Here is a 27251-nt window from a genome sequence, read left to right on the forward strand (position 1 = left end):
AAAATATCTATTTGTTAGCCAGCTAAATTAGCTAGCTTGCTAATTAGCTTCACTTACCAGCAGACAGAGCTGGCTTTTGTGATTTTTATTGGCACTGTCCACAGTGTCCATCATGCTAGCACTGGTCATGCTGAGGAGTCTAAAATATGGTCCAACTAGCAAGTGGTAAACTAGGAAAATATTCCCAATCTATTGCTGAATGAAAATTGCCCACAATTCCAGTTTCATTCAGAAGCTCATTCTAGAAACATCAAATAAACTTTGTAACGACAGACCCGCCGGTGTTTTCAAATCTGCGCTCCTGCACATCATCAGCTGTTGCACAGACAGACAGCTGCACAGACGGACTGACAGCCAGGAGCCAATATTACCTTTACGACACGCATTTGTCAGCTAAATTACACTTTTATTCTGTATCATTTAACTCTCATTCATAATGAGAGAGATACACAGTAGATAGGCCAATTTGTATGTATTGTTGATGTGTTGCTGTAGTCATGGATGGATCAGAGGAACAGATAGAATGTACGTGATAAAAAAAATCTATATGCATCATAATTACCTGGAGAAATCTGACCTGCAATTTGTAAACAAAACTGCTGTACTTATAATTAATAAAAACTTCATTTTAATCCCTTTGAAGTGACACAAATGGCCAAATAAGCTTTCATCTATCCATTTTGAGATATATTAAAACTGGAAAAAATATATATTTTATTTGGGTCTGGCTGAGTCTGGCTTTAATATGTTGCCCATTAAAAAGTATACATATTTTGCAAACCCCCACTAGAGGATAAAGTTAACCCATGCTTTTATTCTGATAATGCTACACCCAGCAAGGTTTGTGGGTAATGGTGGCCATTTTGGTTTGTCTACAGGAGCGTCCAGGAAGTCCGATGGTTGGGTGGGCCTTGGCTGCTGTGAGCTGGCCATCTCGGTCGAGTGCCGCAGGGAGTGCAAGCAGGTGAGAGAGGAAGTTAGTTTGGCCAGTTATGACCTCATCCATATGGTCTCACCTAATTCCTCATTCTCTGACCCTATAGGCATCATCCAAGAACGACATCACAAAAGTATGCAAAAAAGACACAGAGGTAAGTAACACAAGGTCATGTATTGTGTAAAATAATGTGCTTTGTTTAAATTGAGCAAATGCTGTTGACTCTGAGAGACTGTATGTATTCTCTGCTGCTTTTCCCTGGCCTTTCCCCTGGACTTTACAAGATAAAGGCAGTGTTAAGTCTTAACGGTCCATCTCAGTATCGTGCTCATCCCCACCCCTCTTTATGAGGTAATTTCCTGTCGTTGTAGCACTCTAGAGGGAGGTAATTATCTTAGCTCTGATTGGAGCCGCTCTCGTCAAAGGAAGAGAGGAGTAAGCTCATCCAGTCCTGCTAAGAAGACTTAGCTTAGCTATTAGCTTAGTATAGCGTAGGCTAGCGATGTGCTAGCAGAGGTCTCCTTTCATCTGGCTCACCTCCTCATTCCAAACAAACAAACAAACAAAGCGGCGGGCTTAATGTTTGGTTTGGACCACAACCACAACCAAACTCCCCCCACCAGCTTTAATTAGGCACTGGCCCCTTTCATCTTGCCCTTTCATGAATCCTTGAGAGGGGAGCCAAAGCACGCAGCAGCACTGGCCTTTATGTTCCTCTATAACGTTGATGGAAAGAAGCCAGTTAGTTTTCAGATGGAGTTTTAACAGTACTTAGGACAGGACAGTTTTTATGTATTTTAGTAAATGATTTTTTAACCCTTATTTTACCAGGTAAGTTGACTGTAAACACATTCTTATTTACAGCAACGACCTGAGGAATAGTTACAGGGAAGAGGAGGAGCGATGAATGAGCCAATTGGAAGCTGGGGATGATTAGGTGGCCATAATGGTATGAGGGCCAGATCTGGAATTTAGCCAGGACACCGGGCTTAACACCTCTACTCTGACGATGTGCCATGGGATCTTTAGTGACTACAGAGAGTCAGATCCAAAAGACGGCACCCTACACAGGGCAATGTCCCCAATCATTACCCTGGATACCCATTTGATGAGAGAGAGAGAGAGAGAGAGAGAGAGAGAGAGAGAGAGAGCGAGAGAGAGAGAGAGTGAGAGCGAGAAAGAGGGGGGAGAGAGAGAGAGCGAGAGCGAGAGAGCGAGATTGTTTATTATCTATTTCACTTGCTTTGGCAATGTAAACATATGTTTCCCATGCCAATAAAGCCCCTTAAATTTAAATTGAGAGAGCGAGAGAGAGAACGGTTGGTGTTTTCATTTAGGGAAAGGTCCAGAATATTGCTGAGTGAAATGTAATGAATAGAGCTGACACAATAATGTTTTTTCAATTATACTTTTGATCACCAAAATATTTTTCTTCTCATTTCCAGAAACCACTCTACAGCTGTATCATCAAAAATGAGAGTAAGTTTCCCAAATCTCCATGACAAGCTGCTAGCCCAAGTCCACCAATCAGAGCGTGACTTTCCAGTGTGATGCACTGAGAATTAAACATGGAGTCAGCTCGGGGCCCTTTGACCTCTTTGAGGAGGAAAAGAGTCGCCACTCTGCTTGACGAGCCGTGTTTACGTGCCTGAAAGGCAAGGTCTTGACCTTTGGTCCGCAGAAATGATTTCATCTGTCACGGAGTCAGCCAGCTGATGAAACCCTTATTTGTATTCGAAGCTGCAATGCGGTGGTGTGAAACTGCCTGCAGACAAGCCCACCACAGACGTGACAGACATGCCTTTGGGCGATTATGAGGATGTGAGGTCTTGGACTTCCCAGAAGTCTAGCAACTGCAGATAACCCCCAATGTTCACCATGCATATTTAATCAGACTATTCTCTAGGAAATCCTGGAAGTCTACTCTATTCTACTCTAATTCAGCGAAGAAGAATTCCTGATGCTTGAATGTCGATCGTTTGCAATGTCTGTCATATATTTTATGAAGCTAAAGGCTATTTAAAGACAAAATAGTCTAAATAGCCTTTATAATAATAGTAATAATGAACTATTTTCTATTTGATTCTGTTTACAATTCCATTGAAGTGAATGAGTGATGGAAAGCATATTGTAACTGTGTTGTCTGTCTGTGCTGCCTCAGTGGGCTCGGTATGCTGCAGCTACGCAGGGAGACACACCAACTGCAGAGAGTACTGCCAGGCTATCTTCCGGACAGACTCCTCCCCCACCCTCTCTCAAATCAAGGCCGTCAAGGAATACTGCCAGAGCATCAGCCCCGAGCTCATTGGCTGTGTGGGCAACTACACCAAGTCTTACCCTATTAGGAGCCCCATAGACAGTGAGTATTTCTAATACTGACCTATCAGGAGCGTCGTAGATACTGAGTATATCTCATACTGACCATATCAGGAGCTTCGTAGATACTGAGTATATCTAATATTGACCTATCAGGAACTTCGTAGATACTGAGAATATCTAATACTGACCTATCAGGAGCTTCGTAGATACTGAGTATATCTAATACTGACCTATCAGGAGCTTCGTAGATATTGAGTATATCTAATACTGACCTATCAGGAGCTTCATAGATACTGAGTATATCTAATACTGACCTATCAGGATCTTCGTAGATACTGAATATACCTAATACTGACCTATCAGGATCTTCGTAGATACTGAATATACCTAATACTGAGCTATCAGGAGGTTCGTAGATACAGAGTATATCTAATACTGACCTATCAGCAGCCCCATAGATAATGAGTAGTCTTATACCCAAATAATTGCCCAAGTAAATGCCCCTCGGGAATAAAGAATAATATATTTAATTGAATTGAAATACTAATCTATCAGGACCCCATTTAATATAGCCAGTGTGTATCTTATGTCTGTGTTGCCTTCCTCCCATCACTGTCTATCACTAAGTGTGTCCGTCCATCTGTCTGTCCTTCCAGGCCTGTACTGCTGTGACCGGGCCGATGAGCCCCACTGCCAGGTGGCGTGCCGGCGCATCCTTCGCACCATGACCACGGAGCATGAGATCATGGAGGGCCTGATTGATGAGTGCGGCAGCCAGCCACTGCCCCAGGACCCGCTGTGGCAGTGCTTCCTGGGCAGCGCCCACCCCCCCACCAAGAGCGAGACGGAGACCTCCCCCACCGCCAAGATGGACGGCGCCAAGCTACACTGCTGCTCCAAAGCCAATACCTCATTGTGCCGGTTAGTTGGAGTCATTGTACTCTGATGAGATGCTTATAATAATAATATGCCATTTAGCAGACGCTTTTATCCAAAACTACTTAGTCAATTGTACGAACATTATATGTATCAGTGGTCCTGGGAGTCAAACCCCCTATCCTGGCGTTACAAGCACCATACTCTACCAACTGAGCTAGCTACAGAGCCTTACAGAAACCACTTGAATTTCAGGTGAACATGTGAAGTGTTCCAAAAACACATTTTCATGTAATCACATATGGCAACACGTAAAGCAACATGTGATAACATGAATCTAAACATGTGAAAACATGGTCACATGTGAAGTGTTCCAAATACATATGTTTTCACGTGTTTTTTCTGTAAGGGGAGGACCATAATATCACTTCTAGTCATTAGAACTGATTACAGTTACAGTATAGTGCAGAAAGTGCCTTACATTGTATGCAGGTAACTTCAACTCATAGGGTTGGTTTCCAGGACACAGAGAATCTACATTGAAAGTGATTTAGTCCGGGAAACTGGGCCATGGTATACAGTGTTGTTATCCAGTTGAGCTGTGTAAATATTGATTGCATGTGAACTAGGCACAGTTTTCTACTGATCAAAATTAACAGGAAGTTTTAGAACACCTACTCATTCAAGGGTTTTTCTTAATTTTTCTTAATAGTGAAGACATCAAAACGATGAAATAACACAATCATGTAGTAACTACAAAAGTGTTCAACAAATCAAAATATATTTTATATTTGAGATTCTTCAAATAGCCACCCTTTGCCTTGATGATAGTTTTGCACACTCTTGGCATTCTCTCAACCAGCTTCATGAGGAATGCTTTTCCAACAGTCTTGAAGGAGATCCCACATATTTACATTGACATTTTAGTCATTTAGCAGACGCTCTTATCCAGAGCGACTTACAGTTAGTGAGTGCATACATTTTCATACTGGCCCCCCGTGGGAAATGAACCCACAACCCTGGCGTTGCAAGCGCCATGCTCTACCAACTGAGCTACACGGGGCCTGACCACTTGTTGGCTGCTTTTCCTTCACTCTGCAGTCCAACTCATCCCAAACCATCTCAATTGGGTTGAGGTTGGGTGATTGTGAAGGCCAGGTCATCTGATGCAGCAGTCCATCACTCTCCCTCTTGGTCAAATAGCCCTTACACAGCCTGGAGGTGTGTTTTGGGTCATTGTCCTGTTGAAAACAAATGATAGTCCCACTAAGCGCAAACCAGATGGGATGGCGTATCGCTGGTTAAGTGTGCCTTGAATTTTAAATAAATCACAGACAGCAAAGCACCCCCACACCATCACACCTCCTCCTCCATGCTTCACGGTGGGAACCGCACATGCGGAGATCATCCGTTCACCTACTCTGCGTCTCAGAAGACGCTGTTGGAACTAAAAATCTCAAATTTGGATTCATCAGACGAAAGGACAGATTTCCACCAGTCTAATGTCCATTGCTCGTGTTTCTTGGCCCAAGCAAGTCTCTTCTTCTTATTGGTGTCCTTTAGTAGTGGTTTCTTTGCAGCAATTCGACCATGAAGGCCTGATTCACGCAGTCTCCTCTGAACAGTTGATGTTGAGATGTGTCTGTTACTTTAACTCTGTGAAGCATTTATTTGGGCTGCAATCTGAGGTGCAGTTAACTATAATGAACTTATCCTCTGCAGCAGAGGTAACTCTTGGTCTTTCTTTCCTGTGGCGGTCCTCATGAGAGCCAGTTTCATCATAGCGCTTGATGGTTTTTGCCACTGCACTTGAAGAAACTTCCAAAGTTCTTGGCATTTTCCGTATTGACTGACCTTCATGTCTTAAAGTAATGATGGACTGTCGTTTCTCTTTGCCTTTTTGAGCTGTTCTTGCCATAATATGGACTTGGTCTTTTACCAAATAAGGCTATCTTCTGTATACCACCCCTACCTTGTCACAACACAACTGATTGGCTCAAATGCATTAAGGAGGAAAGTAATTCCACAAATTAACTTTAAGAAGGCACACCTGTTAATTGAAATGCATTCCAGGTGACTACCTCATGAAGCTGGTTGAGAGAATGCCAAGAGTGTTCAAAGCTGTCATCAAGGCAAAGGGTGGCTACTTTGAAGAATATAAAATATATTTTGATTTGTTTAACACTTTCTTGGTTACTACATGATTCCAAATGTGTTATTTCATAGTTCTGATGTCTTCACTATTATTCTACAATGTAAAAAATAGTAAAAATAAAGAAAAACCCTTGAATGAGTAGGTGTGTCCAAACTTTTGACTGGTACTGTATATATATATATATATATATATACAGTGGGGAGAACAAGTATTTGATACACTGCCGATTTTGCAGGTTTTCCTACTTACAAAGCATGTAGAGGTCTGTCATTTTTATCATAGGTACACTTCAACTGTGAGAGACGGAATCTAAAACAAAAATCCAGAAAATCACATTGTATGATTTTTAAAGTAATGAATTTGCGTTTTATTGCATGACATAAGTATTTGATACATCAGAAAAGCAGAACTTAATATTTGGTACAGAAACCTTTGTTTGCAATTACAGAGATCATACGTTTCCTGTAGGTCTTGACCAGGTTTGCACACACTGCAGCAGGGATTTTGGCCCACTCCTCCATACAGACCTTCTCCAGATTCTTCAGGTTTTGGGGCTGTCGCTGGGCAATACGGACTTTCAGCTCCCTCCAAAGATTTTCTATTGGGTTCAGGTCTGGAGCCTGGCTAGGCCATTCCAGGACCTTGAGATGCTTCTTACGGAGCCACTCCTTAGTTGCCCTGGCTGTGTGTTTTAGGTCGTTGTCATGCTGGAAGACCCAGCCACGACCCATCTTCAATGCTCTTACTGAGGGAAGTAGGTTGTTGGCCAAGATCTCGCGATACATGGCCCCATCCATCCTCCCCTCAATACGGTGCAGTCGTTCTGTCCCCTTTGCAGAAAAGCATCCCCAAAGAATGATGTTTCCACCTCCATGCTTCACAGTTGGGATGGTGTTCTTGGGGTTGTACTCATCCTTCTTCTTCCTCCAAACACGGCGAGTGGAGTTTAGACCAAAAAGCTCTATTTTTGTCTCATCAGACCACATGACCTTCTTCCATTCCTCCTCTGGATCATCCAGATGGTCATTGGCAAACATCAGACGGGCCTGGACATGCGCTGGCTTGAGCAGGGGGACCTTGCGTGCGCTGCAGGATTTTAATCCATGACGGCGTAGTGTGTTACTAATGGTTTTCTTTGAGACTGTGGTCCCAGCTCTCTTCAAGTCATTGACCAGGTCCTGCCGTGTAGTTCTGGGCTGATCCCTCACCTTCCTCATGATCATTGATGCCCCACGAGGTGAGATCTTGCATGGAGCCCCAGACCGAGGGTGATTGACCGTCATCTTGAACTTCTTCAATTTTCTAATAATTGCGCCAACAGTTGTTGCCTTCTCACCAAGCTGCTTGCCTATTGTCCTGTAGCCCATCCCAGCCTTGTGCAGGTCTACAATTTTATCCCTGATGTCCTTACACAGCTCTCTGGTCTTGGCCATTGTGGAGAGGTTGGAGTCTGTTTGATTGAGTGTGTGGACAGGTGTCTTTTATACAGGTAACGAGTTCAAACAGGTGTAGTTAATACAGGTAATGAGTGGAGAACAGGAGGGCTTCTTAAAGAAAAACTAACAGGTCTGTGAGAGCCGGAATTCTTACTGTTTGGTAGGTGATCAAATACTTATGTCATGCAATAAAATGCAAATGAATTACTTAAAAATCATACAATGTGATTTTCTGGATTTTTGTTTTAGATTCCGTCTCTCACAGTTGAAGTGTACCTATGATAAAAATTACAGACCTCTACTAGCTTTGTAAGTAGGAAAACCTGCAAAATCGGCAGTGTATCAAATACTTGTTCTCCCCACTGTATATATATATATATATATTCAGGTTTTTCCCACAGTTTTCAGATTTCAGATTATTACACATTTCAAGATTTACAATTACAGATTACTTTATACAGTTAGATGGGTCAGAAGGTAAGGTACACTCAAAGTCATGGAGATTTTTACGTTGTTCAAAGGTAGTGTTCATTTGAGTCTGGTTTTACACGCTTGGGTTGTGTGTCTGTCTGTATGTTTAACTCGGTTTTCTCAACCAAAAGGGACATGTGTCAGGAGATCAGCACCAATTGGGGCACTCAGACATGGCAGGAGTTTGACCAGATGTGCGAGTACAACTCTGTGGAGACGGACCTGATCACCTGTTTGGCCGACGTCAGGGAGCCCTGCCAGCTGGGCTGTAAGGACCTGGCCTACTGCACCAACTTCAACAACAGGTGTGGTATATACCTAGCTACTATACTAGATAATATACCTACTATACCAGTTAATATAACTACTATACCAGTTAATATACCTACTATACCAGTTAATATACCTACTATACCTGTTAATAATATACCTACTGCACCAACTTCAACAACAGCTATATAATATACCTATCTACTATACCAGTTAATATACCTACTATACCTGTTAATATACCTACCGCACCAGCTTCAACAACTGGTGTGTTATATTACTAGGTAATATACCTACTGCACCAGCTTCAACAACAGGTGTGTTATATTACCAGACAATATACCTACTATCAGGTGCGGACTTTGCTATGTTTCAGAGTTTTCAATTGAAATGGGCCCCTACTGACTGTCACTGTACTATTTTACATTTACATTTTACATATTGGTCATTGAGCAGACACTTTTATCCAGAGGCTGGCAGACTGCTAGCAAGCTGGCAGACCATTTCAGCCAGCATGTACAGTGTCTTCAGAAAGTATTCACACCCCTTGACTTTTTTCACATTTTGTTACAGCCTGAATTTAAAATGGATTAAATTGAGATTTTGTGTCACTGATCTACACACAATGCCCCATAATGTCGAAGTGGAATTATGTCTTTAGAAATGTTTACAAATGAATTAAAAATGAAAAGCTGAAATGTATTGAGTCAAAAAGTATTCAACCCTTTTGTCATGGGAAGGCTAAATAAGTTCAGGAGTGAAAACGTGCTTAACAAGTCACATAATAAGTTACATAGACTCACTCTGTGTGCAATAATAGTGTTTAACATGATTTTTGAATGACTACCACATCTCTGTTCCCCACACATACAATTTCCCACACATACAATTTTCTGTAAGGTCCCTCAGTCGAGCAGTGAATTTCAAGCACAGATTCAACCACAAAGACCAGGGAGGATTTCCAATGGTTCGTAAAGAATATAAAATATTCCAAAATATGCATCCTGTTTGCAATAAGGCACTAAAGCAATAAAGCAAAAAATTAGGCAAAGAAATTTACTTTTTTCCTGAATAAAAAGAGTTATGTTTGGGGCAAATCTAACACAACACTGAGTACCACTCTTCATATTTTCAAGCATGGTGGTGGCTGCATTATGTTATGTGTGTGCTTATCATCGGCAAGGACTAGGGAGTTTTTTTAGGATACAAATAAACTGAATATAGCTAAGCACAGGCAAAATCCTAGAGGAAAACTTGGTTCAGTCTGCTTTCCAACAGACACTGGGAAACAAATTCACCTTTCTCAGGACAATTACCTAAAACACAAGGCCAAATATACACTGGATTTGCTTACCAAAATGACATTGAATGTTCCTGAGTGGCCTAGTGACAGTTTTGACTTAAATCAACTTGAAAATCTGAGCCAAGACTTGAAAATGGCTGTCTACCAATGATCAATAACCAACCTGACAGAGCTTGAATCATTTTTTAAAGAATAATGGGCAAATATTGTGCTATCCAGGTGTGCAGAGACTTACCCAGAAAGACTCACAGCTGTAATCGCTGCCAAAGGTGATTCTAACATGTATTGACTCTGGTAGTTGAATACTTATCTCAAGATATATTAGTGTTTTATTTTCCATTAATAATAAAGAGTTCGCATCTTTCTTCTTCACTTTGACATTAAAGACTGTTTTGTGTAGATCGTTGACAAAAAAATGACAATTAAATCCATCTTTATCCCACTTAGTAACACAACAAAATGCGGAAAAACTCAAAGGGTGTGAATACTTTCTGTATTATTATTTATTATTATTATTATTATTATTATTATTATTATTATTATTATTATTATACAGTTGCAATATATGACACTCTTAACAGATGCTTTTATGCATAAATTTTTGTATGAGGTCCCTGCGGCAAATGAACTCAAAACCTTTGCATTGCTAGTGCCACGCTTTTACGAACTGAACCACACAGGACCACACTGTACCACACTGTACCAGACCTACAATAGGTCTACAACAGGTCTGGTACCTACTATACTCTACTGACTAACTCAAAATCCAACATTTACAATGACTGCATACATCCAAAAGGAGTCTGTAGTGCTCTGTTGCATTGATGGGCCTTCTCATTTAGTCACATATCCAATTTCAACACAACAAGCTGTGTAAAAGATAAAAGCAACCCCGGGATATGACAATGAGTGTGAAAAATAAAAAGAACACGTAAAAGTCTAAGTGAGTCATCTCGTTAAACCAGAGTGTAACTCACAAATGGTCGAATGGTGAACTGGCATCCTGCAAACACGTCCTCCATCACCTCAAGCATTGGGCTGGTCTGACGCACGCTAGGCTAATATGATTTATTAGTCCTGGAGTGTCCCAGGAAGGTCAGGGGAGAAGGCAAGGGTGAGTAGGGAGGGAGTGAGTGAGTGAGTGCATCCACCCCACCCTTTTCCCCAGCCCCGTGGTTGGTGGGTTAGTGGCCTCCATGCATAACCCTATGTGCCTCTCAAAACCCAAACTGGAACCAACAGCCTTGTAACCACATTAAATAATACACTGCAGTTAACACAATGACATTGGTGCGTTTTATGTATTTATCTTTCTATTTAAACGTTGGTTGTGAAATGAATTGCTGTGTCTAGTCGATCCCATGCTAGTCATTATGGCTGGCCAACTGGTTGGGGCTGGGTGAAACCAAGACCTCTGGGGTCTCTTCAGAGAGACAATGACTAGTTGATGACGATGTTGCTTTATAGGCTCTGTGAGTGTTGTGGTCGCCTTCCATGACTTTGTACTATGTTGTTTGGAGGTCACCGAGAAAGAAGGAGAGAGAAAAGGATAGAGAGAATGTGTGTGTGTGCGTGTGTGTGTATGTGTGTGTGTTTAAGACTGTGTGTGTGTGTGTGTGTAAGACTGTGTGTGTGTGTGTGTGTGTGTGTGCGTGCCCGCCTGTCCACAAATCTCCATTCCACCACCACCATCCATTTGCTTTGTCCGGTTTCAAAAGCATTGTTTTTCGAGGCTGAAGTCAGGGACAGAGAAAAATATGATTGGATACTAGGGGATCTGAAGGACGTGAGCTACAGACTTAAATTTAATCTCATTGCTTGACCTCTCTTTGTCTGTGATATCGTTTTCTATATGTCTTTGTCGGTTGACTGTATCGGTTACAACACAATAATAATGATAACCATAACAACATGATTATCATAAAACATACTGTATCAACGCTTGAATTGCAGCCCAGCAGTCAAAGCGATGTAATCAATGTTCAATCAAACAAAAAAAGTCACCAAAACTTCTCATGGTAGGCCCTCTTAGAGAAGATTTGGAAATCCCAAGTATTCCATGTATTATTTTCATTGTAGAAGGTCAATGAATTCCTCTTTAGATGATGGCACCGCTGCTCCCCACTGTGGGATTTAGAGTTCAGACAAACAAACGCTAGCTCTCATTTCCTTTGAAGGAGTCCCGGGGCCATCGTACGAGAGTCTTCCCCCCCCCCCCGAGGGGTTCAAAAGCTGGGGTGACCAGCGGCGTGGGGGCACAGTCGCAGTATGGAATTAAATAGGGCTGGAGGCTAAAAATACTTTGTGACCTCTGTCTGTCTGTCTGTCTGTCTGTCTGGCTATCTGTCTGTCCATCTACTCATCTGTCTGCCTGTCTGTCTGGACAATATTCTTATCTTGGCATGGCCCAGGGCCCACCAAAGCCCAGGGCAGGAAGTCTCAATCCACATGCCAATCATTCTGAGAGGAGGGTGGGAGAGGTCGGCAAAGCTAGAGAGAGGGAGGTTGGGAGGATAAGAGTGTGGGGGAAAGAGGTAATGTATACAAACCCAGGCCCTAGGATGTTGACTCTGGTTGACTCAAGTTATTAAGAAGAAAATATTGAGTTATATGAGGAATAGCTGACTCACGGACTGTATTGAGCCTGCATGGTGAAAATGACATTTATTTAATAACTATCCTAAATACTTCTGCTTTAACTGGAGCTACTTTCCTTCCTTTCCATCTGGGTGGTTTTCAATGTGTAGAGAGACATAAAAGAGATAGGCAGAGTAGGAACGAGTCACTGTAAATAAAAGTGAAGAGGTCATGAAAGTTGTGGAAAACCTCTGTGACCATTACCCACTACCCACCCATGGGGTCACGTTTGGTTCATGACCTGGAGCTGCGGTAAGGCTGTGGTCCCTCTGCTTGTCGTCAAGACCTCACTTTCCTTCCCCTCTCCCCTCACTCACACACACACACACACACACACCAGAGGTGTGGACTCCAGTCACATGACTTGGATTCACAAATTTGATGACTTGAGACTCGACTTGATATAAAATAAAATAACTTGAGACTTGACTTGGACTTGGACCATCAAGACTCGGGACTTTGACTTGAGACTGATTACTTGAAATGATCTGGCCAGGTTTTCTAATGTTTTGACACTCATTTTGTGGCACAGAGTCGCCGTGGATTACTCTCCACGCAGCCAGAGCCAGTAGCTTGCAAAAAAATGGCTAGTGAAATGCACACTCGGTCCTCTGATTGAACCAGAAAACTGTCAATCAACACAGATCGGGTGAGCTAGTGGTTCTCTTTTGAGCGGTGCGAGTATGAAACTGAATGGGAAGAATACATATTTTTCATAGGCCTACATATTTTAATAGATTACATAGGTAGGCTATAGTCTACCATTTGTATTTTATATTTATACACTACCGGTCAAACGTTTTAGAACACCTACTAATTCAAGGGTTTTTCTTTATTTTTACTATTTTCTACATTGTAGAATAATAGTGAAGACATCAAAACGATGAAATAACACATATGGAATCATGTAGAAACCAAAAAAGTGTTAAACAAATCAAAATATATTTTATATTTGAGATTCTTCAAATAGCCACCCTTTGCCTTGATGACAGCTTTGCACACTCTTGGCATTCTTTCAACTAGCTTCATGAGGTAGTCACCTAGAATGCATTTCAATTAACAGGTGTGCCTTCTTAAAAGTTCATTTGTGAAATGTCTTGCCTTCTTAATGCGTTTGAGTCAATCAGTTGTGTTGTGACAAGGTAGGGGAGGTATACAGAAGATAGCCCTATTTGGTAAAAGACCAAGTCCATATTATGGCAAGAACAGCTCAAATAAGCAAAGAGAAACGACAGTCCGTCATTACTTTACATTTACATACATTTACATTTTAGTCATTTAGCAGACGCTCTTATCCAGAGCGACTTACAGGAGCAATTAGGGTTAAGTGCCTTGCTCAAGGGCACATTTACGTCATTTAGCAGACGCTCTTATCCAGAGCGACTCACCAATTGGTGCCTTCACCCTATAGCCAGTGGGATAACCACTTTACAATTTTTTTTTGGGGGGGGGGGGGGTAGAAGGATTACTTTATCCTATCCCAGGTATTCCTTAAAGAGGTGGGGTTTCAAATGCATCCGGAAGGTGGTGAGTGACTCCGCTGTCCTGGCGTCGTGAGGGAGCTTGTTCCACCATTGGGGTGCCAGAGCAGCGAACAGTTTTGACTGGGCTGAGCGGGAACTATGCTTCCGCAGAGGAAGGGGAGCCAGCAGGCCAGAGGTGGATGAACGCAATGCCCTCGTTTGGGTGTAGGGACTGATCAGAGCCCGAAGGTACAGAGGTGCCGTTCCCCTCACTGCTCCATAGGCAAGCACCATGGTCTTGTAGCGGATGCGAGCTTCAACTGGAAGCCAGTGGAGTGTGCGGAGGAGGGGGGTGACGTGAGAGAACTTGGGAAGGTTGAACACCAGACGGGCTGCGGCATTCTGGATGAGTTGTAGGGGTTTAATGGCACAGGCAGGGAGGCCAGCCAACAGCGAGTTGCAGTAGTCCAGACGGGAGATGACAAGTGCCTGGATTAGGACCTGTGCCGCTTCCTGTGTAAGGCAGGGTCGTACTCTCCGAATGTTGTAGAGCATGAACCTGCAGGAGCGGGTCACCGCCTTGATGTTGGCGGAGAACGACAGGGTGTTGTCCAGGGTCACGCCTAGGCTCTTCGCACTCTGGGAGGAGGACACAGCGGAGTTGTCAACCGTGATGGCGAGATCATGGAACGGGCAGTCCTTCCCCGGGAGGAAGAGCAGCTCCGTCTTGCCAGGGTTCAGCTTGAGGTGGTGATCCGTCATCCATACTGATATGTCTGCCAGACATGCAGAGATGCGATTCGCCACCTGGTTATCAGAAGGGGGAAAGGAGAAGATTAGTTGTGTATCGTCAGCGTAGCAATGATAGGAGAGGCCATGTGAGGATATGACAGAGCCAAGTGACTTGGTGTAAAGGGAGAAAAGGAGAGGGCCTAGAACTGAGCCCTGGGGGACACCAGTGGTGAGAGCACGTGGTGCGGAGACAGCTTCTCGCCACGCCACTTGGTAGGAGCGACCGGTCAGGTAGGACGCAATCCAGGAGTGAGCCGCGCCGGAGATGCCCAGCTCGGAGAGGGTGGAGAGGAGGATCTGATGGTTCACAGTATCAAAGGCAGCAGACAGGTCTAGAAGGACAAGAGCAGAGGAGAGAGAGTTAGCTTTAGCAGTGCGGAGAGCCTCCGTGACACAGAGAAGAGCAGTCTCAGTTGAATGACCAGTCCTGAAACCTGACTGGTTTGGATCAAGAAGGTCATTCTGAGAGAGATAGCAAGAGAGTTGGCTAAAGACGGCACGCTCAATAGTTTTGGAAAGAAAAGAAAGAAGGGATACTGGTCTGTAGTTGTTGACATCAGTGGGATCGAGTGTTGGTTTCTTGAGAAGGGGAGCAACTCTCGCTCTCTTGAAGACGGAAGGGACATGGCCAGCGGTCAAGGATGAGTTGATCAGCGAGGTGAGGTAGGGGAGAAGGTCACCGGAGATGGTCTGGAGAAGAGAGGAGGGGATGGGGTCAAGCGGGCAGGTTGTTGGGCGGCCTGCAGTCACAAGTCGCAGGATTTTATCTGGAGAGAGAGGGGAGAAAGAAGTCAAAGCATAGGGTAGGGCAGTGTGAGTAGGACCAGCAGTGTCATTAGACTTAACAAACGAGGATCGAATGTCGTCAACCTTCTTTTCAAAGTGGTTGACGAAGTCATCCACAGAGAGAGAGGAGGGGGGGGCGGGGGGGGGAGGATTCAGGAGGGAGGAAAATGTGGCAAAGAGCTTCCTAGGGTTAGAGGCAGATGCTTGGAATTTAGAGTGGTAGAAAGTGGCCTTAGCAGCAGAAACAGATGAAGAAAATGTAGAGAGGAGGGAGTGAAAAGATGCCAGGTCGGCAGGGAGTTTAGTTTTCTTCCATTTCCGCTCCGCTGCCCGGAGCTCTGTTCTGTGAGCTCGCAATGAGTCATCAAGCCACGGAGCTGGAGGGGAGGACCGAGCCGGCCGGGAGGATAGGGGACACAGAGAGTCAAAGGATGCAGAAAGGGAGGAGAGGAGGGTTGAGGAGGCAGAATCAGGAGATTGGAGGGAGAAGGATTGAGCAGAGGGAAGAGATGATAGGATGGAAGAGGAGAGAGTAGTGGGAGAGAGAGAGCGAAGGTTGCGGCGGCGCATTACCATCTGTGTAGGGGCAGAGTGAGTAGTGTGGGAGGAGAGCGAGAGAGAAAAGGAAACAAAGTAGTGGTCGGAGACATGGAGGGGAGTTGCAGTGAGATTAGTAGAAGAGCAGCATCTAGTAAAGATGAGGTCAAGCGTATTGCCTGCCTTGTGAGTAGGGGGGGACGGTGAGAGGGTGAGGTCAAAAGAGGAGAGAAGTGGAAAGAAGGAGGCAGAGAGAAATGAGTCAAATGTGGACATAGGGATGTTGAAATCCCCCAAAACTGTGAGGGGTGAGCCATCCTCAGGAAAGGAACTTATCAAGGCGTCAAGCTCATTGATGAACTCTCCAAGGGAACCTGGAGGGCGATAGATGACAAGGATATTAAGCTTAAATGGGCTAGTGACTGTGACAGCATGGAATTCAAATGAGGAGATAGACAGATGGGTTAGGGGAAAAATTGAGAATGTCCACTTGGGAGAGATGAGGATTCCTGTGCCACCACCCCTCTGACCAGATGCTCTCGGGGTATGCGAGAACACATGGTCAGATGAGGAGAGAGCAGTAGGAGTAGCAGTGTTTTCAGTGGTAATCCATGTTTCCGTCAGCGCCAGGAAGTCGAGGGACTGGAGATTAGCATAGGCTGGGATGAAGTCAGCTTTGTTGGCAGCAGAACGGCAGTTCCAGAGGCTGCCTGAGACCTGGAACTCCAGGTGTGGGGTGCGTGCAGGGACAACCAGGTTAGAGAGGCAGCAGCCACGCGGTGTGGGGCGTTTGTGTAGCCTGTGCGGAGAGGAGAGAACAGGGATAGGCAGAGGCATAGTTGACAGGCTGCAACAGATGGCTACAATAATGCAGAGGAGATCGGGATGAAATGAACTGAACATCAGGGAAAGGAGAGAGCAGGCCTCCCTCACCAAAAAATAAATAAATATATAACTCTCCCAACTTCCACCTCAGAAACTATAGTTGTTTCACTGAACCACCCGAATAAAACTCTCCCAACTTCCACTTTAGAAATTAGAATTGTTGTAAGCTACAGCAGAGTGTTATCAGTAGCTGTAATTAAGTACAGCAGCTACCAACCACCTAACGTTAATGCCTCGGATGAGGTTAGAAAAACAGCTGAATGGTAGCAGCTAGCTGGCTCAATCACAGGTACTCTCAAGCATGAAATAACATTGGAAACAGCTAACCACAGTTGCTAAAAGTTACCCACAGTTGCTAAAAGTTACCGGTAGCTACCCTCTAGCTAGCTAGCTTTGTTGGTCCAGGTAGTGGGTAAGCTAGCCTCGTGCTTCGCCTGGGCTCCGCCGAATAAAATCCTTACCTACAATAATTACCTACAGTAATAACCTACAATAACTTTAAGACAGTCAGTCAATACGGAACATTTCAAGAACTTTGAAAGTTTCTTCAAGTGCAGTCGCAAAAACCATCAAGCGCTATGATGAAACTGGCTCTCATGAGGACTGCCACAGGAATGGAAGACCCAGAGTTACCTCTGCTGCAGAGGATAAGTTCATTAGAGTTACCAGCCTCAGAAATTGCAGCCCAAATAAATACTTCACAGAGTTCAAGTAACAGACACATCTCAACATCAACTGTTCAGAGGAGACTGTGTGAATCAGGCCTTCATGGTCGAATTGCTGCAAAGAAACCACTACTAAAGGACACCAATAAGAAGAAGAGACTTGCTTGGGCCAAGAAACACGAGCAATGGACATTAGACCGGTGGAAATGTGTCCTTTGGTCTGGAGTCCAAATTTGAGATTTTTGGTTCCAACTGCCTTATTGCATAGTTTTGATGTCTTCGCTATTTTTTACTATTAAAATAGTAAAAATAAAGACAAACCCATGAATGAGTAGGTGTTCTAAAACCTTTGACCAGTGGTGTACATTTGCCTATTCGATCTGGTCACTAACATAGGCCTACTGCATTACACCAAATTATTGTCTCAAAAACATCTTATCTGTGCTTCAGAACCGAAGAGTTGCGCGTCCTGACTGTTGACCATTGACCAGTCATCAGCTTTGGCGCACATATCCAGATTAGTGACCAGAAAGCACTTGTTTTCTCCGGTTATGCCTGACAGAAATAGGGTAGGCTACGTTTATATTATCCATATAGAATACAGTTTAGCAATCTGCTACGGATGCTTTTTGCCAGAACAATAGACTACATGGCAATTTCATTGATCATTTTCATATTTCAGATAGACCTAGTTTGGGTTATATACCTCAGTTCTGCTTACTGGCTATGTCTGAAGAGAGTTGTAACATCGCACTGCCTTCAATACTTATGGGATGAAGATGTAACATTCTGGCGAATTTATTACGATATTTGTAAGAAATTTGGAAGAAAAAGGCTACAGACAGACCATGCTTTCCAACCTCCGCCACATACAGCGGATCATCAACCTCTGCCGCATACAGCGGATCATCAACCTCCGCCACATATCAATCAATCAATCAATTTTTATTTTATATAGCCCTTCTTACATCAGCTAATATCTCGAAGTGCTGTACAGAAACCCAGCCTAAAACCCCAAACAGCTAGTAATGCAGGTGTAGAAGCACGGTGGCTAGGAAAAACTCCCTAGAAAGGCGAAAACCTAGGAAGAAACCTAGAGAGGAACCAGGCTATGAGGGGTGGCCAGTCCTCTTCTGGCTGTGCCGGGTGGAGATTATAACAGAACCATGCCAAGATGTTCAAAAATGTTCATAAGTGACAAGCATGGTCAAATAATAATCAGGAATAAATCTCAGTTGGCTTTTCATAGCCGATCATTAAGAGTTGAAAACAGCAGGTCTGGGACAGGTAGGGGTTCCATAACCGCAGGCAGAACAGTTGAAACTGGAATAGCAGCAAGGCCAGGCGGACTGGGGACAGCAAGGAGTCACCACGGCCGGTAGTCCCGACGTATGGTCCTAGGGCTCAGGTCTCTCAGTTGGCTTTTCATAGCCGATCATTAAGAGTTGAAAACAGCAGGTCTGGGACAGGTAGGGGTTTCGTAGCCGCAGGCAGAACAGTTGAAACTGGAATAGCAGCAAGGCCAGGCGGACTGGGGACAGCAAGGTGTCATCATGCCCGGTAGTCCTGACGTATGGTCCTAGGGCTCAGGTTCTCAGAGAGAAAGAGAGAACGAGAGAATTAGAGAGAGCATACTTAAATTCACACAGGACACTGGATAAGACAGGAGAAGTACTCCAGGTATAACCAACTAACCCCAGCCCCCCGACACATAAACTACTGCAGCATAAATACTGGAGGCTGAGACAGGAGCGGTCCGGAGACACTGTGGCCCCATCCGAAGAAACCCCCGGACAGGGCCAAACAGGAAGGATATAACCCCACCCACTCCGCCAAAGCACAGCCCCCGCACCACTAGAGGGATATCCCCAACCACCAACTTACAATCCTGAGACAAGGCCGAGTATAGCCCACAGAGGTCTCCACCACAGCACAAACCAAGGGGGGGGCGCCAACCCAGACAGGAAGATCACGTCAGTAACTCAACCCACTCAAGTGACGCACCCCTCCCAGGGACGGCATGAAAGAGCACCAGCAAGCCAGTGACTCAGCCCCTGCAACAGGGTTAGAGGCAGAGAACCCCAGTGGAGAGGGGAACCGGCCCGGCAGAGACAGCAAGGGCTGTTCGTTGCTCCAGCCTTTCCGTTCACCTTCACACTCCTGGGCCAGACTACACTCAATCATATGACCTACTGAAGAGATAAGTCTTCAGTAAAGACTTAAAGGTTGAGACCGAGTCTGCGTCTCTCACATGGGTAGGCAGACTGTTCCATAAAAATGGAGATCTATAGGAGAAAGCCCTGCCTCCCGCTGTTTGCTTAGAAATTCTAGGGACAATTAGGAGGCCTGCGTCTTGTGACCGTAGCGTACGTATTGGTATGTACGGCAGGACCAACTCGGAAAGATAGGTAGGAGCAAGCCCATGTAACGCTTTATAGGTTAACAGTAAAACCTTGAAATCAGCCCTTGCCTTAACAGGAAGCCAGTGTAGGGAAGCTAGCACTGGAGTAATATGATCAAATTTCTTGGTTCTAGTCAGGATTCTAGCAGCCGTATTTAGCACTAACTGAAGTTTATTTAGTGCTTTATCCGGGTAGCCGGAAAATAGAGCATTGCAGTAGTCTAACCTAGAAGTAACAAATGCATGGATTAATTTTTCTGCATCATTTTTGGACAGAAAATTTCTGATTTTTGCAATGTTACGTAGATGGAAAAAAGCTGTCCTTGAAACAGTCTTGATATGTTCGTCAAAAGAGAGATCAGGGTCAAGAGTAACGCCGAGGTCCTTCACAGTTTTATTTGAGACGACTTTACAACCATCAAGATGAATTGTCAGATTTAACAGAAGATCTCTTTGTTTCTTGGGACCTAGAACAAGCATCTCTGTTTTGTCCGAGTTTAAAAGTAAAAAGTTTTCAGCCATCCACTTCCTTATGTCTGAAACACAGGCTTCTAGCGAGGGCAATTTTGGGGCTTCACCATGTTTCATTGAAATGTACAGCTGTGTGTCATCCGCATAGCAGTGAAAGTTAACATTATGTTTTCGAATAACATCCCCAAGAGGTAAAATATATAGTGAAAACAATAGTGGTCCTAAAACGGAACCTTGAGGAACACCGAAATGTACAGTTGATTTGTCGGAGGACAGACCATTCACAGAGACAAACTGATATCTTTCCGACAGGTAGGATCTAAACCAGGCCAGAACTTGTCCGTGTAGACCAATTTGGGTTTCCAGTCTCTCCAAAAGAATGTGGTGATCGATGGTGTCAAAGGCAGCACTAAGGTCTAGTAGCACGAGGACAGATGCAGAGCCTCGGTCTGACGCCATTAAAAGGTCATTTACCACCTTCACAAGTGCAGTCTCAGTGCTATGATGGGGTCTAAAACCAGACTGAAGCATTTCGTATACATTGTTTGTCTTCAGAAAGGCAGTGAGTTGCTGCGCAACAGCTTTTTCTAAAATTTTTGAGAGGAATGGAAGATTTGATATAGGCCGATAGTTTTTTATATTTTCCGGGTCAAGGTTTGGCTTTTTCAAGAGAGGCTTTATCACTGCCACTTTTAGTGAGTTTGGTACACATCCGGTGGATAGAGAGCTGTTTATTATGTTCAACATAGGAGGGCCAAGCACAGGAAGCAGCTCCTTCAGCAGTTTAGTAGGAATAGGATCCAGTATGCAGCTTGAAGGTTTAGAGGCCATGATTATTTTCATCATTGTGTCAAGAGATATAGTACTAAAACACTTAAGTGTCTCTCCCGATCCCAGGCCCTCGCAGAGCTGTGCAGATCCAGGACAGCTAAGCCCTGGAGGAATACGCAGATTCAAAGAGGAGTCCGTAATTTGCTTTCTAATGGTCATGATCTTTTCCTCAAAGAAGTTCATGAATTTATCACTGCTGAAGTGAAAGCCATCCTCTCTTGGGGAATGCTGCTTTTTAGTTAGCTTTGCAACAGTATCAAAAAGAAATTTTGGATTGTTCTTATTTTCCTCGATTAAGTTGGAAAAGTAGGATGATCGAGCAGCAGTGAGGGCTCTTCGGTACTGCACGGTACTGTCTTTCCAAGCTAGTCGGAAGACTTCCAGTTTGGTGTGGCGCCATTTCCGTTCCAATTTCCTGGAAGCTTGCTTCAAAGCTCGGGTATTTTCTGTATACCAGGGAGCTAGTTTCTTATGACAAATGTTTTTCGTTTTTAGGGGTGCAACTGCATCTAGGGTATTGCGCAAGGTTAAATTGAGTTCCTCAGTTAAGTGGTTAACTGATTTTTGTCCTCTGACGTCCTTGGGTAGGCAGAAGGAGTCTGGAAGGGCATCAATGAATTTTTGTGTTGTTTGAGAATTTATAGCACGACTTTTGATGCTCCTTGGTTGGGGTCTGAGCAGATTATTTGTTGCGATTGCAAATGTAATAAAATGGTGGTCCGATAGTCCAGGATTTTGTGGAAAAACATTAAGATCTACAACATTTATTCCATGGGACAAAACTAGGTCCAGAGTATGACTGTGGCAGTGAGTAGGTCCAGAGACATGTTGGACAAAACCCACTGAGTCGATAATGGCTCCAAAATACTTTTGGAGTGGGTCTGTGGACTTCTCCATGTGAATATTAAAATCACCAAAAATTAGAATATGATCTGCTATGACTACAAGGTCTGATAGGAATTCAGGAAACTCAGAGAGGAACGCTGTATATGGCCCAGGAGGCCTGTAAACAGTAGCTATAAAAAGTGATTGAGTAGGCTGCATAGATTTCATGACTAGAAGCTCAAAAGATGAAAACGCCATTTTTTTTTTTGTAAATTGAAATTTGCTATCGTAAATGTTAGCAACACCTCCGCCTTTGCGGGATGCACGGGGAATATGGTCACTAGTGTAACCAGGAGGTGAGGCCTCATTTAACACAGCAAATTCATCAGGCTTAAGCCATGTTTCAGTCAGGCCAATCACATCAAGATTATGATCAGTGATTAGTTCATTGACTATGACTGCCTTTGAAGTGAGGGATCTAACATTAAGTAACCCTATTTTGAGATGTGAGGTATCATGATCTCTTTCAATAATGGCAGGAATGGAGGAGGTCTTTATCCTAATAAGATTGCTAGGGTGAACACCGCCATGTTTAGTTTTGCCCAACCTAGGTCGAGGCACAGACACAGTCTCAATGGGTATGGCTGAGCTGACTACACTGACTGTGCTATTGGCAGACTCCACTAAGCTGGCAGGTTGGCTAACAGCCTGCTGCCTGGCCTGCACCCTATTTCACTGTGGGGCTAGAGGAGTTAGAGCCCTATCTATGTTGGTAGATAAGAGGAGAGCACCCCTCCAGCTAGGATGGAGTCCGTCACTCCTCAGCAGGTCAGGCTTGGTCCTGTTTGTGGGTGAGTCCCAGAAAGAGGGCCAATTATCCACAAATGTTATCTTTTGGGAGGGGCAGAAAACAGTTTTCAACCAGCGATTAAGTGCTGAGACTCTGCTGTAGAGCTCGTCACTTCCCCTAACTGGGAGGGGGCCAGAGACAATTACTCGATGCCGACACATCTTTCTAGCTGATTTACACGCTGAAGCTATGTTGCACTTGGTGACCTCTGACTGTTTCATCCTAACATCGTTGGTGCCGACGTGGATAACAATATCTCTATACTCTCTACACTCGCCAGTTTTAGCTTTAGCCAGCACCATCTTTAGATTAGCCTTAACGTCGGTAGCCCTGCCCCCTGGTAAACAGTGTATGATCGCTGGGTGATTCGTTTTAAGTCTAATACTGCGGGTAATGGAGTCGCCAATGACTAGGGTTTTCAATTTGTCAGAGCTAATGGTGGGAGCCTTCGGCGTCTCAGACCCCGTAACGGGAGGAGTAGAGACTAGAGAAGACTCAGACTCAGACTCCGACTCGCTACATAATGGGGAAAACCGGTTGAAGGTTTCTGTCGGCTGAATGAGCGACACCGGTTGAGCATTCCAACAGTATTTCCCTCCAGAAGCCATGAGAAAGTTGTCCGGCTGCGGGGACTGTGCGGGGGGATTTATACTAACGTTACTGTCTGTACTTACTGGTGGCACAGACGCTGTTTCTTCCTTTCCTACACTGAGATTACCCTTGCCTAACGATTGCGTCTGAAGCTGGGCTTGTAGCACAGCTATTCTCGCCGTAAGGCGATCGTTCTCCTGTATATTATGAGTACAGCGACTGCAATTAGAAGACATCATGTTAATGTTACTACTTAGCTTCGGCTGTTGAAGATGTTGATGAACCATGTCCAGATAAAGCGTCCGGAGTGAAAAAGTTGAATAAGGGAAAAAAGTTGCGATGGAAAAAAGGAAAATAACGTAAAGTTGGCAGCTAAAACGCACAGGAAAATGACTCTTCTGTCTCGGGATAAACGTCCGGGGTGAAAAAGTTTAACGAAAAAAGATGAGTGAGGACAAAACTAAAAAGTTGGTAAATTTGTTGAACACCTCCGCCGCATACAGCGGATCATCAACCTCCGCTGCATACAGCGGATCATCAACATCCCCCGCATACAGCGGATCATTAACCTCCGCCGCATACAGCGGATCATCAACCTCCACCGCATACAGCGGATCATCAACCTCCGCTGCATACAGCGGATCATCAACCTCCGCCACATACAGCGGATCATCAACCTCCGCCACATACAGCGGATCATCAACCTCCGCTGCATACAGCGGATCATCAACCTCCGCTCCATACAGCGGATCATCAACCTCCACCGCATACAAGTAGGCTGTATGATCATCAACCTCCGCTGCATACAGCGGATCATCAACATCCACCGCATACAGCGGATCATCAATCTCCGCTGCATACAGCGGATCATCAACCTCCGCTCCATACAGCGGATCATCAACATCCACCGCATACAGCGGATCATCAACCTCCGCCGCATACAGCGGATCATCAACCTCCGCCGCATACAGCGGATCATCAACCTCCACCGCATACAGCGGATCATCAACCTCCGCCGCATACAGCGGATCATCAACCTCCACCGCATACAAGTAGGCTGTATGATCATCAACCTCCGCCGCATACAGCGGATCATCAACCTCCGCCGCATACAGCAGATCATCAACATCCACCGCATACAGCGGATCATCAACCTCCGCTGCATACAGCGGATCATCAACCTCCGCCGCATACAGCGGATCATCAACCTCCGCCGCATACAGCGGATCATCAACCTCCACCGCATACAAGTAGGCTGTATGATCATCAACCTCCGCCGCATACAGCGGATCATCAACCTCCGCCGCATACAGCAGATCATCAACATCCACCGCATACAGCGGATCATCAACCTCCGCTGCATACAGCGGATCATCAACCTCCACCGCATACAAGTAGGCTGTATGATCATCAACCTCCGCTGCATACAGCGGATCATCAACATCCACCGCATACAGCGGATCATCAACCTCCGCTGCATACAGCGGATCATCAACCTCCACCGCATACAAGTAGGCTGTATGATCATCAACCTCCGCCGCATACAGCGGATCATCAACCTCCGCCGCATACAGCAGATCATCAACATCCACCGCATACAGCGGATCATCAACCTCCGCTGCATACAGCGGATCATCAACCTCCACCGCATACAAGTAGGCTGTATGATCATCAACCTCCGCTGCATACAGCGGATCATCAACATCCACCGCATACAGCAGATCATCAACATCCACCGCATACAGCGGATCATCAACCTCCGCTGCATACAGCGGATCATCAACCTCCACCGCATACAAGTAGGCTGTATGATCATCAACCTCCGCTGCATACAGCGGATCATCAACATCCACCGCATACAGCGGATCATCAACCTCCGCTGCATACAGCGGATCATCAACCTCCACCGCATACAGCGGCTCATCAACCTCCGCCGCATACAGCGGATCATCAACCTCCGCCGCATACAGTGGATCATCAACATCCACCGCATACAGCGGATCATCAACCTCCGCCGCATACAGCGGATCATCAACCTCTGCCGCATACAGCGGATCATCAACCTCCGCCGCATACAGCGGATCATCAACCTCCGCCGCATACAGCGGATCATCAACCTCCACCGCATACAAGTAGGCTGTATGATCCTGCTTGCTCTGGACTCTAGAGACATGACATCCCTAGTTGATCATGACTGTTAAAATCAATGACTTTCAGCTTAAAATGCAGGTATAAAACGCAGTTTATATCTGTATCTTGCATTTTGAAAATGCATCACCATTTATGGATGTAATGACACATTAATAGTCGCGGGAAGTAGGGATGCTGAGGGTGCTGCAGCACCCCCTGAAAAATTATTTTTTCACAAAAGTAGTGCACTGGGCCTTTACTATTAGCGGACTGATATAGCTGTCTGTAGCATGCCGCCATCCAACACAAGTCATTGCATGTATAGGTTTTTATATTTTACTTGACTTGAGACTTGACTTGAAAAAACTTGTGACTGGACGTGACTTGCTTTAAGAATGCATGACTTGGACTTGACTCGAGACTCGACCCATTCTACTTGTGACTCGACTTGAGACTCGGACCTTGTGACTTGAGACTTGCTTGTGACTCGAATAATAGTGACTTGGTCCCACCTCTGACACACTTACACACACACAAATAAACACACACACACGGCAAGGCAGCATGAGTGGCCAGTGGGAGGTTTTAAAGGCTGTCATTAAACCAACCACTGGCTGGAGATCAGCGCTAGAACACATCCAACCTCAGCCCCGGAAATATCCCTCCCTCACCCAGTGGAACCTACCAATCACCCAGCCCACACTGGACATCAATGAATGACACTTCCTCCCTCCCGTAGATCATTAAAGAAAATAGTCCTTGCCCCAGCAACAGGTTTCCTCAAGAAGTAGTGCTTCTCAGCCCCAGCCGTTGGTCTTTTGTTCCTGGCTTGTATCTGGGATGTTTCTGCAGTGACTAATAGTAGTAAACCGTGGCAGTCTGGCTGGCCGGGGTGTGACATCACCACAGCCACATCCATGTGCTGTTGAGCTGTTGACACAACATCTGGACTCACAGGGCAGAGTGAACGTGCAACCCATTAGACAGAGAGAGGCAATGTTGTGTGTTATGTTTTGGTGTATGTGGACATTCGTTTTTGTCTTCTGTAGTAAGATTCACTTTGTGATTCACTTTGTGTCCATGTCCTAACCTCGAGTCGAAGCGACCTTGCACCCCTCCCAAAAATGTTACCCAATCCTCTGTGTTTCTGAATACATTTGTATTCATTCTGATAGGTGCATAGCTCTATTGAGTACATCTGCTAATTCTATAACGTCTCCCTGTCTTATTGACTCCAGGCCCACTGAGCTGTTCCGTAGCTGTAACGTTCAATCAGACCAGGGCGCCATGAACGACATCAAGCTGTGGTCCAATGGGACGATCAAGATGCCCTTTATGAACATCCCCGTCCTGGACATCAGGAAGTGTCGTCCGGAGATGTGGAAGGCTGTGGCCTGCGCCCTGCAGATCAAACCCTGCTACAGCAAGTCCCGCGGCAGCGTCATCTGCAAGTACGTACCCTCTGACTTTGGTGTAGTTTCCCAAACCCAGGTTAAGCCAACTCCAGGACTAAAAAGTGTCCATTGGAGAATCCCCATTGAAAGTGCTTTTTAGTCCAGGGATTGGCTTAATGTGGGTCTGCTGCTAATGCGTTACCATTTATCCTGCCTTTGAGAGAAC

General features: G+C 44.9%; 1 protein-coding gene across 1 annotated transcript in view; it reads left to right on the forward strand.

Moving 5' to 3' along the window:
- Window positions 1-27251, forward strand: part of LOC311148637 (reversion-inducing cysteine-rich protein with Kazal motifs-like) — an 86936-nt gene that overhangs the window by 37697 nt on the left and 21988 nt on the right. The window contains exons 5-11 of the mRNA XM_084185625.1: window positions 879-964; window positions 1044-1091; window positions 2383-2416; window positions 3099-3296; window positions 3913-4177; window positions 8326-8499; window positions 26870-27082. Of these exons, the coding sequence (XP_084041751.1) occupies window positions 879-964; window positions 1044-1091; window positions 2383-2416; window positions 3099-3296; window positions 3913-4177; window positions 8326-8499; window positions 26870-27082 (1018 nt within the window). The remainder of the gene's footprint in view (window positions 1-878; window positions 965-1043; window positions 1092-2382; window positions 2417-3098; window positions 3297-3912; window positions 4178-8325; window positions 8500-26869; window positions 27083-27251) is intronic.

This window comes from Coregonus lavaretus (genome assembly GCF_964263955.1).
Source record: "Coregonus lavaretus genome assembly, chromosome: 2".
Classification (NCBI taxonomy): Eukaryota; Metazoa; Chordata; class Actinopteri; order Salmoniformes; family Salmonidae; genus Coregonus; species Coregonus lavaretus.